The 22349-nt window shown below is 39.4% G+C and overlaps 1 protein-coding gene across 3 annotated transcripts in view; it reads right to left on the reverse strand.

The window, feature by feature from the left end:
- Positions 1 to 22349, reverse strand: part of SH3GL2 (SH3-domain GRB2-like 2) — a 67747-nt gene that overhangs the window by 21277 nt on the left and 24121 nt on the right. For all 3 annotated transcript variants that reach the window (XM_011930367.1, XM_011930369.1, XM_011930368.1), the window contains one exon: positions 15816 to 15888. In XM_011930367.1, the coding sequence (XP_011785757.1) occupies positions 15816 to 15888 (73 nt within the window). The remainder of the gene's footprint in view (positions 1 to 15815; positions 15889 to 22349) is intronic.

Genomic DNA, 22349 nt, shown 5'->3' on the forward strand with positions numbered 1-22349 from the left:
CAACATGGCACAAGTATACATATGTAACAAACCTGCACGTTATGCACATGTACCCTAGAACTAAAGTATAATAATAATAATAAATAAATAAATAAAAAAGAAAAGAAAATAGCCATGTGAGACACAGAAGCTGTCTCATGCTACAAATCAAGGTTTTTCTTCCAGAAAGCTGGTTGTTAAGCCTATAGCAGCACACTGCTGGTTCCTCCCAGCTTGTGGCAAGTTTTATTGCATTCCAATTCTCATCTCTGGTGGCCAGGTAAAGTATTATTATACTTCTTGGCTTAAAAGAAAAGATGGGATATTTGAAAATGCAAAGTACAAAGAATAACATAACACACTCATATACACATCTTTCATATTTCTCACTGTTAAGTACAATGTTCCTGACAATCTCTGAACAAGTATTAATACTTCCCTTATAGTATTTTTGTGTGTTTGTCTCTAAAACAGGACAGACTTGAGGTTGTGAGGTTGTTGAGGTTGTGACAGATGTTTGTAGGAAAGCTGTGAGATTCTTTTTCTGGAAAGATGTAAAATGTTAGGGGACCTGTGGCTCACAAGCCTCTGAAGGCCAGGCAAAAGTGGTGTTTTCTAAGGGGGTTTAGTCCCAAGGACAGTGATTCCAGAAGATGGAATGCTCCTTTTCCTAAGGAAAAAAAACAGGGAGTTTTAATGTCTGCCTTTTTAAAGTTTCATTTACTACCATTCAAATCAAGGTTTATCACAAATGGGATTTCTGTTGTGCTGGAAACCAGCAGTCTCTGTGGAACAGAGATGCCCAGCACAAACCTGAACACAGGACAGGGCTACAGAGGCACAGGGATATGAAAATGAGTGTTCCCTGTTGGAAGGGCAAGGATGAGGGGTGAGTCTGCCCTCCGTACCCCATTTTTCTCCCCACCCTAGGTGATTATGATGAGAGTATTTGGGGAAAGCCCTTTTGTAAGTCACTTTTTAAAAATTACAACCTGATTTAAACTGCTGTATTCTCAAGAGTAGCTTCCTTCTTTCACTGTGAAATTTCAAATAAAAACATATTGACAGGGCATCTGTCTATCACAACAGGGAAGAAGAAAATCCAGCCCCCACCCTTGGTGTGAGCTGATGAACACAGCTAATGTACGTGGGCAGAACAGGTGGCCACAGTACTCCAAGTCACATCTTCGTGTTCTGACTGTTGGGGGAAACCTAATGGGTTTAGCGTCCATCAGGGAAGACCAAAGACATGAAACATGGTTTCTGAAGTCTTTCACTGCTTTTAGTGATTTAATTCCTTTGTCATCCCTATCTGTCTTATAGAAACCAAGCCTCATTGCCCAAAGGAGCAGAGATCTTGAGCAGGACAAATGCCGAATAATTTGTAATACTATTCATTAATTGCTACTATCTGGTCTGAAAACTTAGAAAGAGCCCTGAAGTATCTGCAAAACTGAAGATCATAATCAGATTTCATCCTATAACTATCATTTCAGAAGTATCTACTACATATATAATTCGTACACATCATTCAGCCTTGCAAAACACAAGAGATGAGTTTTGTTTCTCCATTTTACAGATAAGGAAAATGAAGTAAGAAAAATGATGTAAGGTGCCCAAGGACATGTACCAACAAGAAGCCGGGCCAGAATTTGAATCATAGCTGTTTCCCAAAAGCTCACTGTTCTCTTGTCAGATTCCCAGAAGGCTGCACTGGCTCTCACTGCTTTATTACATCTTCATTAAAACTAAGACTTCTCAGCAGCAAAATGTAAAGCTTTAGCCATACTTACACTTGTTAGGTGTTTAAAAATGCAGAGGTGATAAAGTGTAATTATTCAGGAGGCAGGATGAGCCCATGTGAGTTAGGAGCCTGGAGATTGTTCCACCTGCATAACCTTAGATGAGCTGCTTAACCTCTTAAACCTCTGCTTCCACACTCAACATAAGAAGATTGCTTCCTGAACTTCATATTGCTTTCCCAATCTAAAAATCTCTCATACATACATTAGAATCCACAAGAACAAATGGATGAAGTCATTTAGTAGATGGCATCTATGTCAGCGTACACAGATTTTAATGTATATTTTCAAAACCAAAGAAATAGACTCCTTTGCAAAACCATCACTGAGATAAAAACCAATAGGTCTGATTTTAAAACTCCAAGAAAAATTTATTTAAAAAATCCCTCCTCTTTTTAAAATTTCTTCAAGAATGTCTACTATAGCCAGACCATGTTTATCTTGTTTCTGTGTATGGTGGGTCTGTGTAAAAAAAAAGAATTTAAAAAGTATATATCAAATAAATAGTCCAAGGAAAACAAAAGGTAATTTATTCTCCCTTCTTGTAGAAAATTGACAAATTTAATTAAGGATAATTAATTTCTAAATACAAGTAACATTTTTACACAAGCATTAAAATTCAGAGGACCAAAGTGACATTTAAATTTAAAAATATAATCTTCTTTTGAAGATAAAAAAATTAGAAATACCTTCTCCTATAACAGCATCTATTATCATTTCCTACCAATTAATGCAAGGGTACATAGTGTCAAAGGAATAACACAGGGTAGGGCTCAAAATATTGTGATGGTGAAATGAGCGGGTGTGGATAACCAAAGCAGGCACTAAACAAATGTTAGTTATTTTCTCTATTTTCCCACTTTTGGAGAAAATTACAGTTGATGGCTATTTCATTGAAATGGCAACCAACAGCTAAAAATATACTTGCCTCTTCATCACCTATCAAGAGCCAAGGATGTCTTTAATTGAAGGAAAGAATTAAAAGTTTTTTCTTGGAAAAGATCAACAAAATTGACAAACATTTAGCTAGCTGGACTAGGAAAAAAAAAGAGAAGGAAAAGACACAAACTACTAAAATCAGAAATAAAAAGTGGTGATATTCATTCTGATATGCACAAGTAAATGGGATTATTAAGAGATTACTATAAACAACTGTACAATAATGAATTGTGTAACCTAAATGGACAAATTCTTAGAAACACAACACCTACCAAGACTAACTCACAAAGAAATAGAAAATCTGAACAGACCTATCATTAGTAAGAAGATTGAGTCAGTAATCAAAAATCTCCCAACAAAGACAAGTCCAGGATCTGAAGGCTTCAACAGTGACTTCTACCAAATATTTGAAGAACTAACACCAACCCTCCTCAAACTATTCCAAAAAATTGAAGAAGGAAAATTTCCTACTCATTCCATGAGGACAGCATTATCTTGATATTAAAGCCAGACAAAGGCACTACAAGACAACTAGAGACCAATATCTCTTGTAATTATTGTTGTGAAATTTCTCAACAAAATGCTAGCAAACCAAATTCAACAGCATATTTTAAAAATTATACCCCATGACCAAGTGGTATTTGTTCCTGAAATACAAGCATATTGTTCAATACACAAAAATGGATCCATCTAATACTTCACATTAACATAATAGAGTAAAACATACACACACACATATGATCATCTCAGTTGATGCAGGAATGAGTACACCTTTTCATGATAGAAACAATAAGCTAGGAATAGGAAGAAACTACCTCAACATGGTAAAAGTCATATATGAAAACTTCACAATGAAAATCATACTAAATGGTGAAAGACTGAAAGCTTTTACTCTAAGATCAGAAACAAGACAATGATGCCCATTGTGACCACATCTATTCAACACAGTACTGAGAGTTCTGGCCAGGGCAATTAGGTAAGAAAAAGGAATCCAAATTGGATGTAAACAAGTAAAATTATCTATTTTCAGATGATATGATTTTACATATAGAAAACCCTAAAGATTTCCCACAGAAAGCTGTCAGAACTAATAAATGAATTCAACAAAGTAGCAGGACACAAAGTCAACACACAAAAATCAGCTGCATTTCTATACACTGACAATGAACAATCTGAAAAGAAAACTAAAAGGATAATTCCATTTACAATAGTATCAAAAAGAATAAAATACTCAGGAATTAATTTAACCAAGGAGGTAAAAGACCTCAACAATGAAAACTACCAAACACTGCTGAAAGAAATTTTAAAAGACATATATAAATGGAAATAACATCCCATGTTCATGAACTCGAAGACTTAATATTATTAAGATGTCAATATTATTCAAAGTAATCTACAGATTCAATGCAATCCCTATCAAAGTCTCAATAACATTTTTTGTAGAAAAGGAAATTCCATCTTTAAATTCATATGGAATCTCAAGGGACTCCAAACAGCAAAAACAATCTTAAAAAACAAAGCTAGAAGACTCATAGCTCCTGATGTGAAAACTCACTGCAAAGCTATGGTAATACACTGTGGTACTGTCATAAAGACAGACATGTAGGCCATGGGAACAGAGTAGAGAGCTCAGAAATAAACCCTTGCATACATGGTCAAATGTTTTTTGACAAAGGTACCAAGACCACTCACAAGAAATAACAGTCTTTTCAACCAATGGTGCTGGGAAAAATGGATCTATATGCAAAAAAATGAATTTGGACCTTTTTCTAATACCATATACAAAAATTAACTCCAAATACATTAAAGACCTAACGGTAAGATCTAAAACTCTAGAACTCTTGGAAGAAAACATAGGCAAAAGCTTCATGACATTGGATGTGGCAATGAATTCCTGGATATGATACTAAAGGCATAGGCAACAACAACAAAATTACACAAATTCAACTTCATGAAAGTTAAGAAATTGTGTGCATCAAAAGACACTATAAACTGAGTAAAAAGTCAGCCCACAGAATGGGAGAAAATATTTGTAAGTTGTATCTGATAAAGGAGTAACATTCAGAATATGTACAGAACTCCTAAAACTCAACAAAAAACCCAAACAACTAGATTAATAAATGGGCGAAGACTTGAATTGACATTTCCCCAAAGAAGATGTACAAATGGCTAAAAAGCACATAAAAAGGTGTTCAGCATCACTAATCATTAGGTCATTACAAATCAAAACTATAATGAGATACCACCTCACATTCATAAGTATGGTAAACCTCAAAAAACCAGAAAATAACAAGTGTCAGCAAGGATGTAGAGTAACTTGAACCCTTGTGCACTGCTGGTGAGAAAGTAAAATGGTGTGGAAAAGAGCACAGTGGTTCCTCAGAAATAAAAAAGAGAATTCCCTTAAGTTCCAACAATTCCATTTCTGGATATTAACCCAAATAATTGAAAGCAGAGTTTCAGAGAGATATTTGTATATTCATGATCACAGAAGCACTATTCACAATAGTTAAAATGTGAAAGCAATGCAGCTGTCCATCAACAGGTGAACCAATATAAAAATTGTACTATTTACACACAAGGGAATATTATTTGGCCTTAAAAAGGAAGGCAGTTCTTATATACACTATCACATAAGTAAAGCTTGAGGACATTATGCCAAGTGAAATAAACCCATCACAAAAAAGACAAATGCTATGTGATTCCACTTACATGAAGTAATTAGAATAATTAAAATCATAGAGCTAGAAAGTAGAAAGGTGGTAGCGAGGGGCTGAAGTAGGAAAGGGGGAGTTATTATTTAAGGGGGCTATAGTTTCACTTTTACAAAACAAAAAGAGTTATGGAGATGGATGGTCATGGTGATTACACAACATTATGAATGTATTTAATCCCATTGAAATGTATACTTAAAAACAGTTAAGATAATTTCATGTTATGCATGTTTTACTATGAAAATAAGAAAAATTAATTCTAAATTATTTTAACTAAATTTGTGAAGTCTAATATAGAGATTATAATTGTAATATGAGTATAAATCCTCAAATCACACTAAATAAGATTGGGGCTTAAGACTTGCAACAAAATTTATATAATAAACTGCATCTTAGCATGCATTGCATTTTGGCAACATGTAATTATTGCATATTACGGCCTGGTTTTCTTAGGTGAAGTCTCAGAGCATCTACAAGTCTGAAACCTGGCCCTCTGATGCTCTCTGCACTGACACCAATGTGCTCTGCAGTTTTGCACACTAACAATTACTAAATGACAAAAAGTTATACTGTAATGAGAACTTAGGTAAATACACTCATATCTATGTTGTTTCTTTTGTAGTTAACTATTAGAAGAGACTGAGAAAAGGGAAGAGGAAGATTTGCCTACTGTCTCATACAAATAGGCAACCCTAGCACTGGATCATGCTACTCTCAACCCAAATAATGGTATTTATATAACACCTCTCTCCAAGGTGACAAAGCTCTTTTATGCCTCAAGTAGGAAACAGCGGGGAGAGTTAGCAAGATACTGTGCTGTAGTACACAGTCAGCAGCCCTAAGAACTTGTGACATGGGGCAGCAAACATCTCCTGCCTGAAGATGGGGTGCTGCAAGGTGCCAACACAGTCTCACAGCATGCCCTGGGAAAGCAGGCAATTGCCCCCTCAAGGGCATAAAACAGCTTGTGCAATTTGAAAAATACACAACCCTCAGTGTACTAACATCATAAGCCTTTGCTTTCTCAGGTTTTCAGAGCAAACAGAGGGTGGTAGTTGATACTATAACCTTATTGTAAGAAGGGTCCTGCAGTGGGATTTCTAAAGGCCTTGCCCAGGTGCTGGGTTAGCATCTGAGATGCCCTAGGTTGAGCTGCAGTACCCCGGCAGGAAGGTACATAACATTTCTTGAGTCCCTACTAAGTGTCAGGCACGGTGCCAAGTGTTCTTTGCTATCATGTTTCAAAACACAAAGATATCTTCAGTCTTTGCTGGAACTGGACTAACCCACACTCCCTGGGGGGTTCAGGAGACCTCATCTTAAGCTGAAAAGACAGTAACAGGTGTTCGCAATCTACCTCCTGCTTCAGTGTAAGGTATCCAGGGAGCCTAAAGCCCCTGGGCAAATAGCCTGATGGCCCTATCAGACAGTTGTATGCTTGAAATAGGAGCTCTGGCTGGGAACAGCCACACTGTATTAGTTTTCTACATAGAATAACAAAGTACCACAAACTCTGTGGCTTCGAACAACACATATTATCTCACAGTTTCCGCAGGTAAGTCTGGGCATGCCTGAATTTAGTCCTATGCTCAGGGTCTTGCGAGGCTGCAAACAAAGTGTGATTCAGGATGCTTTGCCATCTGGAGGCCGGAGTGGGGAAAAGTCTGCATGCAGGCTCACATGGGTTGCTGTCTTCCTGAGTCCGGGCTATTCACTCCTCTGTGGCAGTGTGATGGAGAGCTCTGGCTTCCCACTGGCTGTTAGCTAGTGGCCACCCTTAGGTTCTAGAGACCACCCCCAGTTCCTTGACATGTGGTCCTCTCCTTAGGCTGTCATAACACAGCAGTGTGCTTCTTCTAGACGAGGAAGGGAAAGTCTCTCGTACTAGTCTGCTAAGACTGTCTCACATAATGTGACATGATCATGGGAGTGATGCACCATCGATTTTGCCATATAATGTAATCACATCAAGGGAGTGGTGAGTGGTTGATTCCATTACCTTTGCCATATTTATTGGTTAGCAGCAAGTCACAGGTTCCATCTACACTCAATGGGAAGGGATTAAACAAGGGTGTGAATCTGTAGGAGTCACTCTAGAGTGTGCTTGCCACACATACCAAGCCTGGAAGTATCTTTGTAGTTTAAGACTTTGTAGCATAAGACATTTTGTTTTGAAAACAGAATGTGCTTTGGAGATAGTAATATTTGAATAAAGATTCTAGCTCTTCTGTTGTATAACTTTGGCCAAATTGCTAGTCACCTTGCAGCTTCAATTTTCTCATCCAAAACCAGATACAACTATTATCTATGTATATAAACATAAATGTCTACTAATAGATTCAGCCCAGTGATGTTATACATGAGAGTATGCACATCCACACTTTTCCCAAAGCAATTGTGAAATACATTAATTGTGCATGACACCAAATAGATATTACACAGAGAACAGCTCTGATCCTGATCTGTAAAAGTCTGTAGACCATGACTCTTACCTGAAAAGTTAGCTCCCCCTCTAAGATGGAGCTTATATATGCTTAACATGATTTGATTCATTCATTAAGCCAATTAACTAATTGCTAGCACCAAACTCTGTGCTAGGAACTGGGTATATATAAAGGAGTAAAAAAGACATAGTCCTTGACTTCAGTGACTTGTTTACAATATACTAGAAGAGATGAACAGCATTCATTCAATAAATATTTACTGAGGGCACTGTTTCCATTATTAGATAGTAAACAAGATAGACAAGACTCTACCTCTCTGGAGTTTATGTTCTATATGAGAAATGGGAGTGACGTGAAAGCAATAAACAAAAAGATAAACTAGAAGATATTTTCAAATGTTGATAGGAAATAATATAACGAGGTATGAAAGGGCTGAGGAGAAGCTATTTTCAATAGGGGGAAGGCCAGGAAAGGACTGTACAGGGAGATGGCATCTGACTGAAGGTGCAGTGATGAGGAGCAGCAGACATTAACAGGAGCTGGAAAAGAGTGTTCCAGGCAGAAGAAACACCTGTGCAAAGATCCCAAGACAGAAACAAGGCTGAGGATAATTCTCAGTACAATGGAAGCCAGTGGAGAGTTACAAGCAGAGGAATGACAAAATGTGATTTGCATCTTTAATGGATAGAACTGGCTGCTATGTGGAGAATGTAAAACAGGAGAGTAATAATGGAAAAAGGCAGTACAGTGAACAAATCATAAGTTGCATAAAGTAAATATTATGAAAAGTTCAATAAAAAATAGAATTGGGCTCTTTGCAGTGTACAAACAATCCTATGCTCAAGTTACTGCATTATGGTGGCAGTGATAAGCAACATTTTAACAAGTAAATGTACAGCTGAAGTGGTGCTAAATGCTCTGAAGAAAAGTAAAACAAGAAAAGGCTTAGGAAGTTAGAAGGACTGATGTTTTAAACAAGATGATCAGGAAAGCTGCACAAATTAGGTGACATATGAGCAGAAACCCCAGTGAAGGTTTTGAGAAGACATGGAGAGGAAGTGATTGAGGCAAAAGGGCTGGCCAGGCCCCATGAACAACGTGCCTGTGTGTTTGAGGAAGGCTAGCTCAGAAGGAACGAGATGGAGACAGCCAGGAACATAGGGAATGATTTCAGATCCTCAGGACTTTGTAACCCATATAAGTGTTTTCAATTTTATTCTAAGTGAGGAACTTCTCAAGAGATTTGTGGTGGGGAACTCATGTGATGTGAAGATAACATGAAAATATAAAACTAGAGTAGAACTGATGTCGACTTGGCCCTCAGGAGGTGCCACTCAGAGGAGATATATAAGCTAAGACAGGAGGCATGGTGAGAAGACAGTTGAAGAAGGGGCAGGTGAGGGCCCACATTCCACCAGGAGAAGGGGAAACAGCTGCTGCAAACTCCTGATACAGCAAAGAACTTGAGGAACTGAAGAAACTAAAGGCCACAGGGTGAACAAGAGGAAGAAGGAACTAGGAGAGACAGAAAGCACAGGGGCCACCACATGCTGGATCTTAAAGGCCATGCTGAGGATTTAGGTATGGTATTTATTTACAGTATTTAGGGACTATTCATGTGAGGTGCCATTAGCTTAATTCTCAATATATTTGTACACATGCCTTTTAAATGTATACTATATTTGTTATGATTAAGAATCTTTTTTTTTTTTTCTTTTTGAGACAGAGTCCTGCTCTGTCGCCCAGGCTGGAGTGCAGTGGCATGACCTTGGCTCACTGCAAGCTCCGCCTCCCAGGTTCACACCATTCTCCTGTCTTAGCCTCCCAAGTAGCTGGGATTACAGGTGCCCGCCACCATGAGCAGCTAACTTTTTGTATTTTTAGCAGAGACGGGTTTTCACTGTGTCAACCAGGATGGTCTCGATCTCCTGACCTCGTGATCTGCCAGCCTCGGCCTCCCAAAGGGCTGGGATTACAGGCGTGAGTCACCACACTCGGCCCTGATTAAGAACCTTTTAAATAGGATCTAGCTTTAGCATTCACTGTTTAGATACACAGGGAAAGAATATCATTATTCCACCAGTTCTAGCTGACTTAAAACTCTGAATCACTTACAGTGTCTCAAATATTTTAGGAACGTATTAATTTTCAACATTTTCCCCAAAGATGTAGAAGTAGAAATCCTCCAGCCTCTCAATGCATTAGTATACGAATTATATCACCCATCACCTGACCTAAATTTTCTTTCTTAATATATTTATCCTTGAAAGACCCTATTCCTTTGAAGCTTAACAACATTTTCCTCACAACTGCTTTTGTCATCTGTCCTTTATGCATTTTGATTCTTTTTCATTGTCAGGATTTGGAAATGGAAAAGCTCTGGCTACTAGACTCAGCACACGTCCCTTATTCTTTAAGTGAAGGATGGATATATTCATTCATACACCTATTCACCAGACATACTGAGGGCAAACAACGTACCAGGCATAACGCTACGGACTCTAAAAGATGCAAAGATGAATACAAGTTATCCTGTCCTCCAGGGAAAAACAGCAAATTCAGTGTGTTGTAAGACCAAGGATTTGGCTACACGAATGCCAGGTAATACATGTATTTATTTTCAGTTCCAAAGACACCAAATATAATCACTGTATTTATTCATCTTTGGAAGGAGATGATTAAGAGCACAGCCTGTGGGAAAAGAAGTACACTAATTTTGATAGAGTATCTTTCTAGGGACTAATGGGACATTTTGAAACTAATACAGCTAGCTTTTATTTCCACAGGCAATATTTCACAAATGAGATTTGAAATTATTTAAAAATTCTAAACAGACATGAATGACCCCAATTTGATACTCAAATCTCAGAAATGCTGGAAAAATCTAGACCATATAGGCATTCAAGGAAAAAGCATTTCCATAGAAAAACAAACCCCTACTGTGTACAACATTTTTCACATTCAAGCTGCTTTTTATGTAAGCAGTTTGGAAATTTGTATTAGATTATCACATCAGGATAATCACATTCAGTTTGCACTGAGAGAAACTTCTCAGTGCAAACTGGAAAGGCCTGTCTCATAACAAGGATGCTAAGGCTTAAAAGGGTCCACAGTCCAACTATGTCTGTAATTCAATTCAAGTGTCATGAAACAGACTTTCAGAAATTTTTTTTTAAATCCAGAGCTTAAAGATATCCTAATTCCTAATTCTAAATCAAGAGTCCATTGCTCTGTTGAAAAAAAAAACCCCACTGATAAAACATAAAACAGGAGGTAAACATGAAACACATGTTGAATGGAAAGGTAAACTATCTAGTGCTGTACTGTCTATTATGGGCACCACTGGCCACAGTGGGCTGCTGAGCACCTGAAATGCAGCTAGTCCAAATTGAAATGTGCTGTAAGTATAAAATACAGACCGAAATTCAAAGTATAAAAAAACATAAAATATCTCAATAATTTTTAATAGTGATTAGTATTTTGGCTATAATGGGTTAAATAAAATATATTATTAAACACAATTTCATCTTTCTTTTTACTTTTATAATGTGGTTTCTAGAAAATTCAAAATTACATATGTGGCTTGCATCTTATTTCTATTGGACAAGACTGATTTAGTGCCTTTTGCTTCCCCGTAAGGCATCAGAATGTGTAAAGAAAAGTGACTTATATCTTCTCCAGTGATTTTTGCTCAAAGATACCATAAGAATAGGCACTTAAAACCAGTAGAATGGAATTTGTGCACAGTACTTTTATATTCAAAGTATTTCCTATTTAAGCAGTTTAGGAATCTGTACTGGTTTACGCTATTCCAGTTCAAGCTTGGATGACTTTACAGCTGTCTGTCCTGCGTTCTCGAAAGCCCGCCTTCACAGGGCAGACCTTCAAGCCTGTGATCCTGCTCACGCTTCCACATCTCATCAGTCAGCTGGACTTCCCAGGAGGAATGAGCTGTGAAGTCTTCTGGGCTCCTCTCCTCAGACTGTGGGTAACTTACCCTAAAACTGTGAGGTTCCAGAGGACGAGCCTCCAGTCTTGGTCTCATTTCTGCCCCACAACATCTAGAATTGCTCTTTGCATAAAAGTAAATGCACGTGACGAATGTTGGTTACATATGAATATGTGATGATTTAGGGAAAAGGAAGAATTTTTCCTCCTACTTTCTGTATTAGAGAAGTTTTAGTACATTAGACACTGACAGTCAACTGTGCTTCATAATTCATTTATTCCAATATCCAAGTGTTTACTGGCTGCCTGGAACTGAGCTGGGGGCTGGGGATGTGGTGGTGAATAAGACAGGCACAGTGCTGAACTCACAGGGGAGGAAAAACAAAACCTCAGGTATGGCATGTGACCCACCGAAAAGCAACTGGGATTACAAGAGGGACCTAATAGGGTTGGATAGGGGAACCTAATGTGGTTGGAGCCAAGGAAGGTTAATAAGTGACCTTTATGCTGGACCTGAGGGAGCTGTTAGCCTCGCAAGGTGTTGGGGAAAGAGCAGGCTGACTATGCAGGGAGGGCCCCTTAAGCCATGTTAAAAATGAAAGTTAATCCTAAAGGCATGAAAAGGCATGGAAGGGTTTTCTATAATATGACCAAATTTGCTCTTTAAAATATCACTCTGGAGATGGGCAAGACTGGATGTGAGACCTTCACAGAGCATAGCCATGTATTCTTAAAAGCTAAACAAAATCACTTTGGTCATCATTTCAATAGGAACTGAGTTTTAAGAATAGAAAACATGTGTAAGCTCCACACCCCCAAGATGTGAAAGCCAGCAAGCACCCTGGAGCGGTGAACTAATACAGATGTACTCCCAAAGTACCCTCAAAGCAGCAAATTCTACTGATTCCCCTGGCCTGTCCATGTAAATTTGTTACTTGGCATCAGGCCCTGTCCTAACCCAAGCCACATCTTGCTTATTCAGAACCAGCAACCAGTATCCACAGTGGTTGGCCCAGCTCCAGGGTTCACTGAAAGGCTGAATGGGCAAAGTATTTAGCGAACTGCACAAGTCTGGGAATATTCTTTCTTCTCTCCTGTGCCCAAGGACTGTCTCTCTGGGTGTTTGCCTAACTCTGAACTTCACCAGTTACCTGGTCTGGGCTCTATGGCCAGTGTCTACTATCAGGGCAAGAAGCTGGTGGAGGGATGAAATTGTACCTGTTGTAAACAATTAAATGCAGGTTGTTTACATTCTGTGGAATGATTACACAAAATTTTGTTTTGTTCTGGACTCTTCTGGGTAGTACTTATTCATATATGTATGTGACGTGCCCATACATAACTGCTTTTCTGAAACCCACCTCGAATTGCCTGTAATGGCCTTCATTGTTCTCCTTAGTGGCAGATGTCCACTCAACTCTCCAACAGTCAGAAAACCATTATATTGGCAGCCAATTAGCACACGTGGTATGTATTAAAAATGTCATTTCTAAATATTCAGATCTTCTCAATTACCTCCTCCTTTGATGTCTTTTATTAAAGTAAAAATAAGCCTCAATCCCACAATTTCCTTTCTGAATTTCTATTGTACTCCCTCTGAAAGGGAAGGACCCTTTACACCTAAATGAAATGCAGCCTACCCTTCTCAGAGGCAGGATCCTGCAACGTGAAGCACAGAGACTTAGGAGGTAGTCAGACCTGAGTCCCAATCTTGTCTTCAGCCCTTCCTAGGTGTATGAATGGGAAAGTTCCTTAAATCCTCTGACCCCTATTTTTTCCTGAATAATATGAGGCTAGCCTACTGTATTCGTTTTCTAGAGCTGTCCTTTCAAATGACCACAAACTGGGTGGCCTGAAACAAAACAGAATTGATTCCCTCACAGTTCAGCACACTGGAAGTCTGAAATCAAGGTGTCAGCAAAGTTGGTTCCCTCTGAAGGCTCTGAGAGAATCCTTGTCTTCCAGTTTGTGGTGGTGGCTCCTGGCATGCCTTGGCTCATGACATATAACTCCAACCTCTGCTCATTCTTCACGTGGCCTTCTTTCCTGTGTGTCTCTGTGTCCTCTCCTCTTCTCATAAGGACACCCATCCTTGGTTTTAGGGGCCACCCTAAATCTAGGTAGAGTTCATCTCAAGATCCTACATCACTACCTATATCTGCAAAGACTATTTCCAAATAAGGTCACATTCCTTATTACTTTAGTTCTGGATGGACCTGAATTTGGGGAGACACACCATTCAACCCACCACACCTACCTACAACAGAGCACAGTTCCATTATGCTTAGGAAAACTGATGAGCTCCCACTGAGAACTTGTGTTACAATGAATTTTTAGTCTATTTTCATACTATAAATTCTTCAACTGTTTGTACTTTATATGGAGAAAAATGGTTACTTTTAAAGATGAGACAGTGCCTCATATACCTAGCACTACACTGAAAATGCTTCAGTGATCAATAAATACTATATTCCTCCTCCCATTCCCTTTATCTTAGCCCTACAACCATGACTTACAAGTACAACTCATGTGAAAATCCCAGGAAATCATGGAGTACTTCAAGGTTCTAGGCAAAGATAAAGACCAAAACTTCTTGCCCCTATATAATGATTTCTTGTGGGGAAGCAGGGCGAGCAGTTCTCTTTCAGAACTTGACCTTTGTCAGTGGTTTAAACACTAAGGAATAAATGTGCATCCAAGAGATCTTTGCATCTCTGTGAAAAACAGTGGCTACAAAGAAGGTTCTGGGTAAAAATCAGAAACTTGATTTTTGCTGTTCTTTGACCAATCTGCTAAGCATTTGAAAATGTATCTAGTCCACTGTCAGTTAAATTCCTGGTTCCTATAGCTTACCACATTTTCTTCCATATTTTCTTACCTCACATAAGCCTATTTCTAATGTGTTTTATGAACAAAAACAACAGCAACAAAAATCCAGAAAGTCATTCCTACATAGTTTGCTAATCCTCAGAATAGCAGCTGGGCTGGTCATAGGTGAATAAGGATGGAAGGAAGCTGCAGCCAGCAGCAGGGGGCACAGAGAAGGAGCCAGCACTTACCACAGCACACATCTGCTTCCTCTCATGCCACACCTCCCCCTTTTCTTATCGCTTGCCCACTACTGCTCAGTATCCAAGCTCATTGGGAATGAAGTAGTTGTCTGCATCAGCCTCTCTATGACCATAAAAGACATGGAACCCCAACCTGAAACTTCCAAAGAAACTAGCCTCAAGATTAAGGGGTCTTCCAAATATTCACACATCTCAATTAAATACAACCAGCGTTGCTTCCCATTTCCATGCCCTGTGGTTAGAAACTGACACACAGGAATGGTAATGAGGAGGTCTGTGAGGTAGGCTGCTTTGCTCTGCTATACCTGGTGCCTACCGAGACTGCCCCAACTCTGCCTGGTCCTCTTATCAACATATAACTCCATTATCTCTATTACCACTTATTTTTCTTCGAGTATAACAAGTTAGTAGGAACCAATGCTGATCTGTGATGCACCTGTAGAAGAATCAGAATCAAGATCAATGCTCTGAAGACTTTGGTGATGCCCAATGAAGAAACCTTCTGTGTTTCATGAAAACGATTCACCTCCCTATTTTTTCACATCTTCTGGGAATCATTATATCTTATCTTAAAACTATCCTAATTTTCCTTCTTACCATCTCTTGAAAGTTCAACGTCAACTGATAACAGTTTATAGCTACTCTGGTATTATGTGTCACCTGAACTGTTTGTATACATTATTTGTTAAATACACCACAGTGAGATAAAATACCACAGATCTTCTAGTTACTTCAACGTGAGCTTTAAAAAGCCCTACTCCCCTGTTAAAATGTGCTATCCATGAAGTCGCTAACCTCTCAGAAAAGTGGACTGAGGAAGCAACACCAAAAGAAGAAACACACCAAACTGAAAATGTCTATCAAAGAAACTAAAAGTTACCTGGATGGATCCTTTAAACATACAAGATGATTCCTTACCTGGATTGGGTTGAAGGTACTCAATTGTTTTAGTCATTATTTCCATCACAGCCCTGCTGGTGACATCCACTTTCTGAAATGACAAAATAAATGCTCTAAATGACAAAAATGATGAGCTTTAGAACCTCGGTTTTTGCTTGAGTCTGCATACAATGGCGGGGAATGCAACAGAGCCCGGACAAGTCCCGTAGTAGGTGAGGGAGGCTGAGTAGGGGCTGGAAGTCACGCTGACGCTATACTCAGCAGCACTCTGCCAAGATGTGAAAAGCCTGTTGATTCAAAGAAGCAGCTGGTAGTTCCCTAAAATTTGTTTCAAAATATAATTTATTACCTTCTGGTAAAAATAAGGTGAATAAAATGAAACAGATTTTGGCCCAGAGACATTTATTGGATGCCTACAGTGGGTCAGGCATGCAGGAAGATTTTGCTGCCCTCAAGAAAGAATCACACAGCATCAACTCTGCTTATTCAAGAAGCAGGGAGCTTTTTATTTAACTTCTGAGAACATCCTAAAAATATCAAATCTTGAGCAAAGACTTCTAGTCTGTCCTTGAACTTTTTGTTAATTCTAAACAAAAATCTTGATGCTAGAGTCTATCCTCTAAATTTGGTCCATCCTCTAAATTTCTAAATTTGGAATGGTCAGTGTTTGCTTTCAGCATCTCACCATGTTCTCTTTGTCAGGCCCCTCTCCCCACTTGAAAGAGATCGTGGAAGCTGCTCACTGCAGTTAGGTCCTCTCTGTCTTTCTGCACGAAATCCTTTTCTTATCAGCATGTGTGGGCCTCCTATTCACCCTATACGGTAAATGACTAGTGAGAATAAATGCATCCTCCTATTCATGGTATGTACATGTAATATATGACATAGGTATAAATGAAAGTGATTAAATTTTAATGTAGAAATTTAGGTAGCAATTAAGTCCACTGGAGAAGTTTTCTGTTGTTAAAAGGCTCCCCCTTCAACCATTAGAAACTTTTCCATAACCTACTGTACCTACATATAGTATCTGCCTTGCATAAAGTAAGCCTCCTCCTTTTCCACAATCCACCCATTGAAAGATTTTATCTTTCAGTTCAGTTTTGCAATACTTAATAATTTCCCGTTCCATGGCAGTCATATTACTGTGTGTGTCTGCTATTACCAGGATCAACAGAGAAAAACAATTTTTTTCTTGTGAGGTTATAATGATATAAAATTATCATACAAAGGATGCAATTTCAAATGTGCCTGTCTACATATAAATCTTGTATAAATATCCTTTGGATTTATTCAAATTTCAAAGATCTGTAAGATTGAGTGTGTACTAGGTAGTGATTAGCTTTAAAGTGCTCACTGGCCCCCTGGAGTTGTGCAGCACACAACTTGTGAAGCCATATGTGAAGGTCCTAGTATTAGCAAAATGTCAGACAACCACTATGTACTCAAGTCATGGAATGTCTTATGCCAGGGAAATGGATCAAAGGTGTGTATGGAACAAATACGCTGAAATTCCATGGTATGCGTGTGATAGGAGTACAAATGTAGATCTCCTCCTATGTGATGGGGATTAAGGAATTAGATGACAAATATGCCCCAATATCCTGTAGTTATGATGAGAAGGAAAATCATTCAAAAAGCCAAGGTTTCCAAAAAAAGAGTGCCATAGGAATTAAATTTTCCAATGGCCGTTTGATATCCCGAGGTAATCTGCTGTTAGGGGGCTGACCAATTTCGAAGTTTCCCCCATCTCTGTCCTTAATAATTATAATCATCATCACCATAAGCTATTTTCTGTTTGTCAGAAACAGTTTTAAGGACTATGAATATCTTTACACATTCAATGCTCACAAACTCTGTAATGTACATGACAAAACAGATACAGAGGGATGAAGAAACTTCCCCAGTTCTAGTTCCAGGGTGTATGTTCTTAATGACCATCCTATACTTCTTGAAAGCAAAAGCTCTTCCTAAAAAGACAGGCAATAGAGGCATCTCCCAGTCTGAGAGAGAGGCCAAGTCAGAGCTGGAATGTGCTCTGTTCCCAAGACGGCGCTGGGGACCTGGCAGTAGCGGCCAAACAGGATCAGCAGGAAGGTAACTGCCATCCCATACTCTGTTTTTGTTGTGAAACTCCTCAAAGTCTGTGGAAGCTTCATCCACAAGACTATTCCCTCCTGGGTCTCTCTGGAAGGGAGGCTCTGCCACGCTGACCTGCTGGACCACACGCCCTCAGTTCCGTGGGTTTCCCTACAGAGGCTGGGGCTTGCAGTGTCTATCCCACCTGACCCACAGGGAGGTGAACAAGGAAGGCTGTGGAAGTTAGTTCTCATTTTGGCTACAGAACCCCCTTCCCTTTTAAGCTCTGTGTAGGGAGCCCAACTACTCATGTTGTGTAAACAGACACCACTAGCTTGGCTAAACCAGTGGTCTCAGGAGAGACTCAGAGACCCTGTGGACACCAAAATTAGATTATTACATTTGGTTCCCAGGGCAGGATTCCATCTTAAAAGAGAAGCAGGAATAAAAACTATTCCAGTGTCCCTTGTGACTTGTCTAAAGAAAGAGCTCATCCCACCTGGATGTTTACCAACTTTGTGCCCATTGAGGTGGACTCCTTCAACACTTTTGGTTACCTAGTCCAGGCATCATTACAGAGCAAGTCCTATGTAACCCCTTTTGACTACAGCATAAAATAACCTTCACTTGAAATCCACCACTTCTGAAAACAACTTTATTCAATATAGTTGTATATGCATTTCATCATCAGGAAATATACCAAAGAGGGACTGGTTTTTTGCAAATCCATTCCTAGGCCCTTGCTACTGACTGCATTCTCTCTTTTTTTTTTTTTTTTTTTTTTTGAGACAGGGTCTCACTCTCTCCCCTAGGCTGGAGTGCAGTAGTGCTATCTCAGCTCACTGCAACCTCCACCTCCTGTGTTCAAGTGATTCTCCCTCCTCAGCTTCCCAAGTAGCTGAGACTACAGGCACGCACCACCATACCCAGCTAATTTTTGTATTTTTTGGTAGAGATGGGGTTTTGCCACGTTGGTCAGGCTGGTCTTGAACTCCTGGCCTCAAGTGATCCATCCGCCTTGGCCTCCCAAAGTGCTGGGATTACAGGCATGAGTCACAGAGCCAGGCATGACTGCATTCTTACAGGTAATTACTTGACAGAGTTCATGGACATAAGAGGAAGAGACCAGGGGAGCAGTCTGTTTAATGCTTTAATTTATTAAGTGTCCACATCTGTGGCCTAGAGAAGGGAAAGGAGCTCTTTGAGTGTCGTTGTAAGGAGAAAAGTAGTTCCCAAGATCATGAAACAGAGGCTCTCTTAAAAGTACCAGAAGAACTGAATGGTCCAATGATTAGTCACTATTCTGAAGTCATCTGCCAGTAGGAGCCTGACCAGTTTCTAACTTCTGTCCACCTCTGTCCTCAATAATAATGCCCAGGACTCTTTTGCTAAAGTATACTGTGTCAGCCAGAGACAAGCTGAGGGCCATAACACCATGAGACTTCTGAATGTGCCTTGTTATGCACTTGCTAGGAGACTTGTTTATATACCTGAACTGGTAATATCCAAGTACATATTCTCTTAGTAACAGGCCTGACGAAATTAGCATAAAGAAGATTTATGCTTAAGTAATTTATTATAACTAGCAATTCCCATAAGCTCCCAGAATTCAGCTTATTGCCATTTGAGAACAGCACAGTTTAACTCTGAACTTATGACATGCAACTGTTATTTTTCTCAATGTCCAAAATTTCTAATTTCTACTTGAAAGTGAGTTTTGATGCACCCTAAATTACAAGAACTTCTCATCTTATAAGCTCCTGAGCCTCCATTTTCAACTAACCTTGCCTGGGATTGGTGTGAGGAGCCATTAGGGAAGGCAGTTTAAAGAAAGTGAAACTGTAAACATATAGATACACACATGATTTTTTAGGTAATAAAAACTTCCGTTTCTACACTTTTAAATGGTTGAAAAAATTTGAAATGAGACTACTATTTTACAGAATAAAATAATTATTCAAATTTCAGTATCCTTAGATAAAGTTTTGTTGAAAAGAGCCACAATCATTCATTTAAACGCTGTCAATGGATGCTTTTGTGTTTCAACAGCATTGGCAAGGGGTTGTAAGAGACCTCAGAGACCCTCTGGCCCAAAAAACCTAAAGCACTTAAAAAAAATCTTGATCCCTGTGCTAGGTGCTAGCTTCATGAATAGTAATGCCATGCTGAATCTATAGATGATGCTGCTTATTTCACCAGCTGTCTCAGTCTTTAGAGACAAGATACTAGAGAACAGAAGGCATGGAAATGACAATGGGGTTACTCTTCCAGAGACATGTGAATATTACCTTCTTCCCTAAAGAAAATAAAAGTTGGTGTTTCCTGAACTTAGGTGATAGGACTCGTGAATGACATGGCATTATTTCTGGAGCAATAAAAGGGCTGAAAGATATGATTTCATACTATTAGATACCACATTATACCAGATGCTGTAGCAGAGTAAAGTTTAAGAAAAACATAGACACCTTAAAGGGAGCACCGACAGTTTGTGAGTTTCGTGATCATTAATATATAAATGAATTAAGTCAGGCATGGTGGCCCATGTCTGTTACCCCAGTGCTTTGGGAGGCCAAGACAGGAGGATTGCTTAAGGCCAGGAGTTCAAGACTAGCCTGGGAAAAAGTGAGACACCACCTACACAAAAGATTTAAAAATTAGGCACAAAGATAAAACAAAAAAGAAAACGTCAGGCCAAGGTCCTTGATGAACACTGATGCAAATCCTCAATAAAATGCTGGCAAACCAAATCCAGAGGCATGTCAAAAAGCTTTTCCACCATTACCAAGTAGGTTTTACCCCTAGGATGCAAGGTTGGTTCAACATATGCAAATCAATAAATATGATTTCATCACATAAAAAGAACTAAAGAAAAAAAACACATGATTATCTCAATAGATGCACAAAAGGTTTTCAATAAAATTCAACATGCATTCATGTTAAAAAGTCTCAATGAACTAGGTATTAAAGGAATGCACCTCAAAATAGTAAGTGACATATATGACAAACCCAGAGCCAACATCATACTGAACGGGCAAAAGCTGGAAGCATTCCCCTTGAAAACCGGCACAAGACAAGAATGCCCTCTCGGCCGGGCGCAGTGGCTCAAGCCTGTAATCCCAGCACTTTGGGAGGCCGAGATGGGCGGATCACGAGGTCAGGAGATCGAGACACCATCCTGGCTAACACGGTGAAACCCTGTCTCTACTAAAAAATACAAAAAAACTAGCTGGGCGAGGTGGCGGGTGCCTGTAGTCCCAGCTACTCGGGAGGCTGAGGCAGGAGAATGGCATAAGCCCAGGAGGCGGAGCTTGCAGTGAGCTGAGATCCGGCCACTGCACTCCAGCCTGGGCGACAGAGCCAGACTCCGTCTCAAAAAAAATCAAAAAAAAAAAAAAAAAAAAAAAAAAAAAAAAAGAATGCCCTCTCTCACCACTCCTATTCAACATAGTATTGGAAGTCCTGGCCAGGCCAATTAGGCAAGAGAAAGAAATAAAGGGCATCCAAGTAGGAAGAGAGGAAGTCAAACTATCCCTGTTTGCAGACGGTATGATCCTATGTCTAGAAAACCCCACAGTCTGAGCCAAAAATATTCTTAAGCTGATAAAGAACTTCAGCAAAGTCTCAGGATACAAAATTGATGTCAAAAATCACTAGTGTTCGTATACACCAATAACTGTCAAGCCAAGAACCAAATCAGAAACAATGTCCTTCACAATTGCCACAAAAATTATAAAACACCTAGGAATACAGCTAACCAGGGAGGTGAAAGTTCTTTTTTTTTTTTTTTTTTTCTTGAGACAGAGTCTCGCTCTGTTGCCCAGGCTAGAGTGCAGTGGTGTGATCTTGGCTCACTGCAAGCTCTGCCACCCGGGTTCACGCCATTCTCCTACCTCAGCCTCCCAAGTAGCTGGGACTACAGACACCTGCCACCACACCCAGCTAATTTTTTGTATATTTAGTAGAGACGGGGTTTTGCCGTGTTAGCCAGGATGGTCTCCATCTCCTGACCTTGTGATCTGCCCTCCTCAGCCTCCTAAAGTTCTGGGATTACAGGCATCAGCCACCACATCTGGCTGAAAGTTCTTTACAAGAAGAACTACAAACACTGCTGAAAGAAATCATAGATGATACAAATAATGGAAAAACATTCCACGCTTGTGGATAGGAAGACTCAATATTAAAATGGCCATATTGCCATTTTAATGGCAGTTTATGGATTCAATGCTATTCCTTTTTTTTTTATATATACTTTAAGTTCTAGGGTACATGTGCACAACGGGCAGGTTTGTTACATATGTATACAAGTGCCATGTTGGCGTGCTGCACCCATTAACTCATCATTTACATTAGGTATATGTCCTAATGCTATCCTTCCCCCCAGCCCCTCCCCACAATAGGACCCGGTGTGTGATGCTCCCCTTCCTGTGTCCAAGTGATCTCATTGTTCAATTCCCACCTATGAGTGAGAACATGCGG

This window comes from Colobus angolensis, unplaced genomic scaffold (assembly GCF_000951035.1).
Source record: "Colobus angolensis palliatus isolate OR3802 unplaced genomic scaffold, Cang.pa_1.0 Scaffold86, whole genome shotgun sequence".
In the NCBI taxonomy this organism is placed as follows: domain Eukaryota; kingdom Metazoa; phylum Chordata; class Mammalia; order Primates; family Cercopithecidae; genus Colobus; species Colobus angolensis.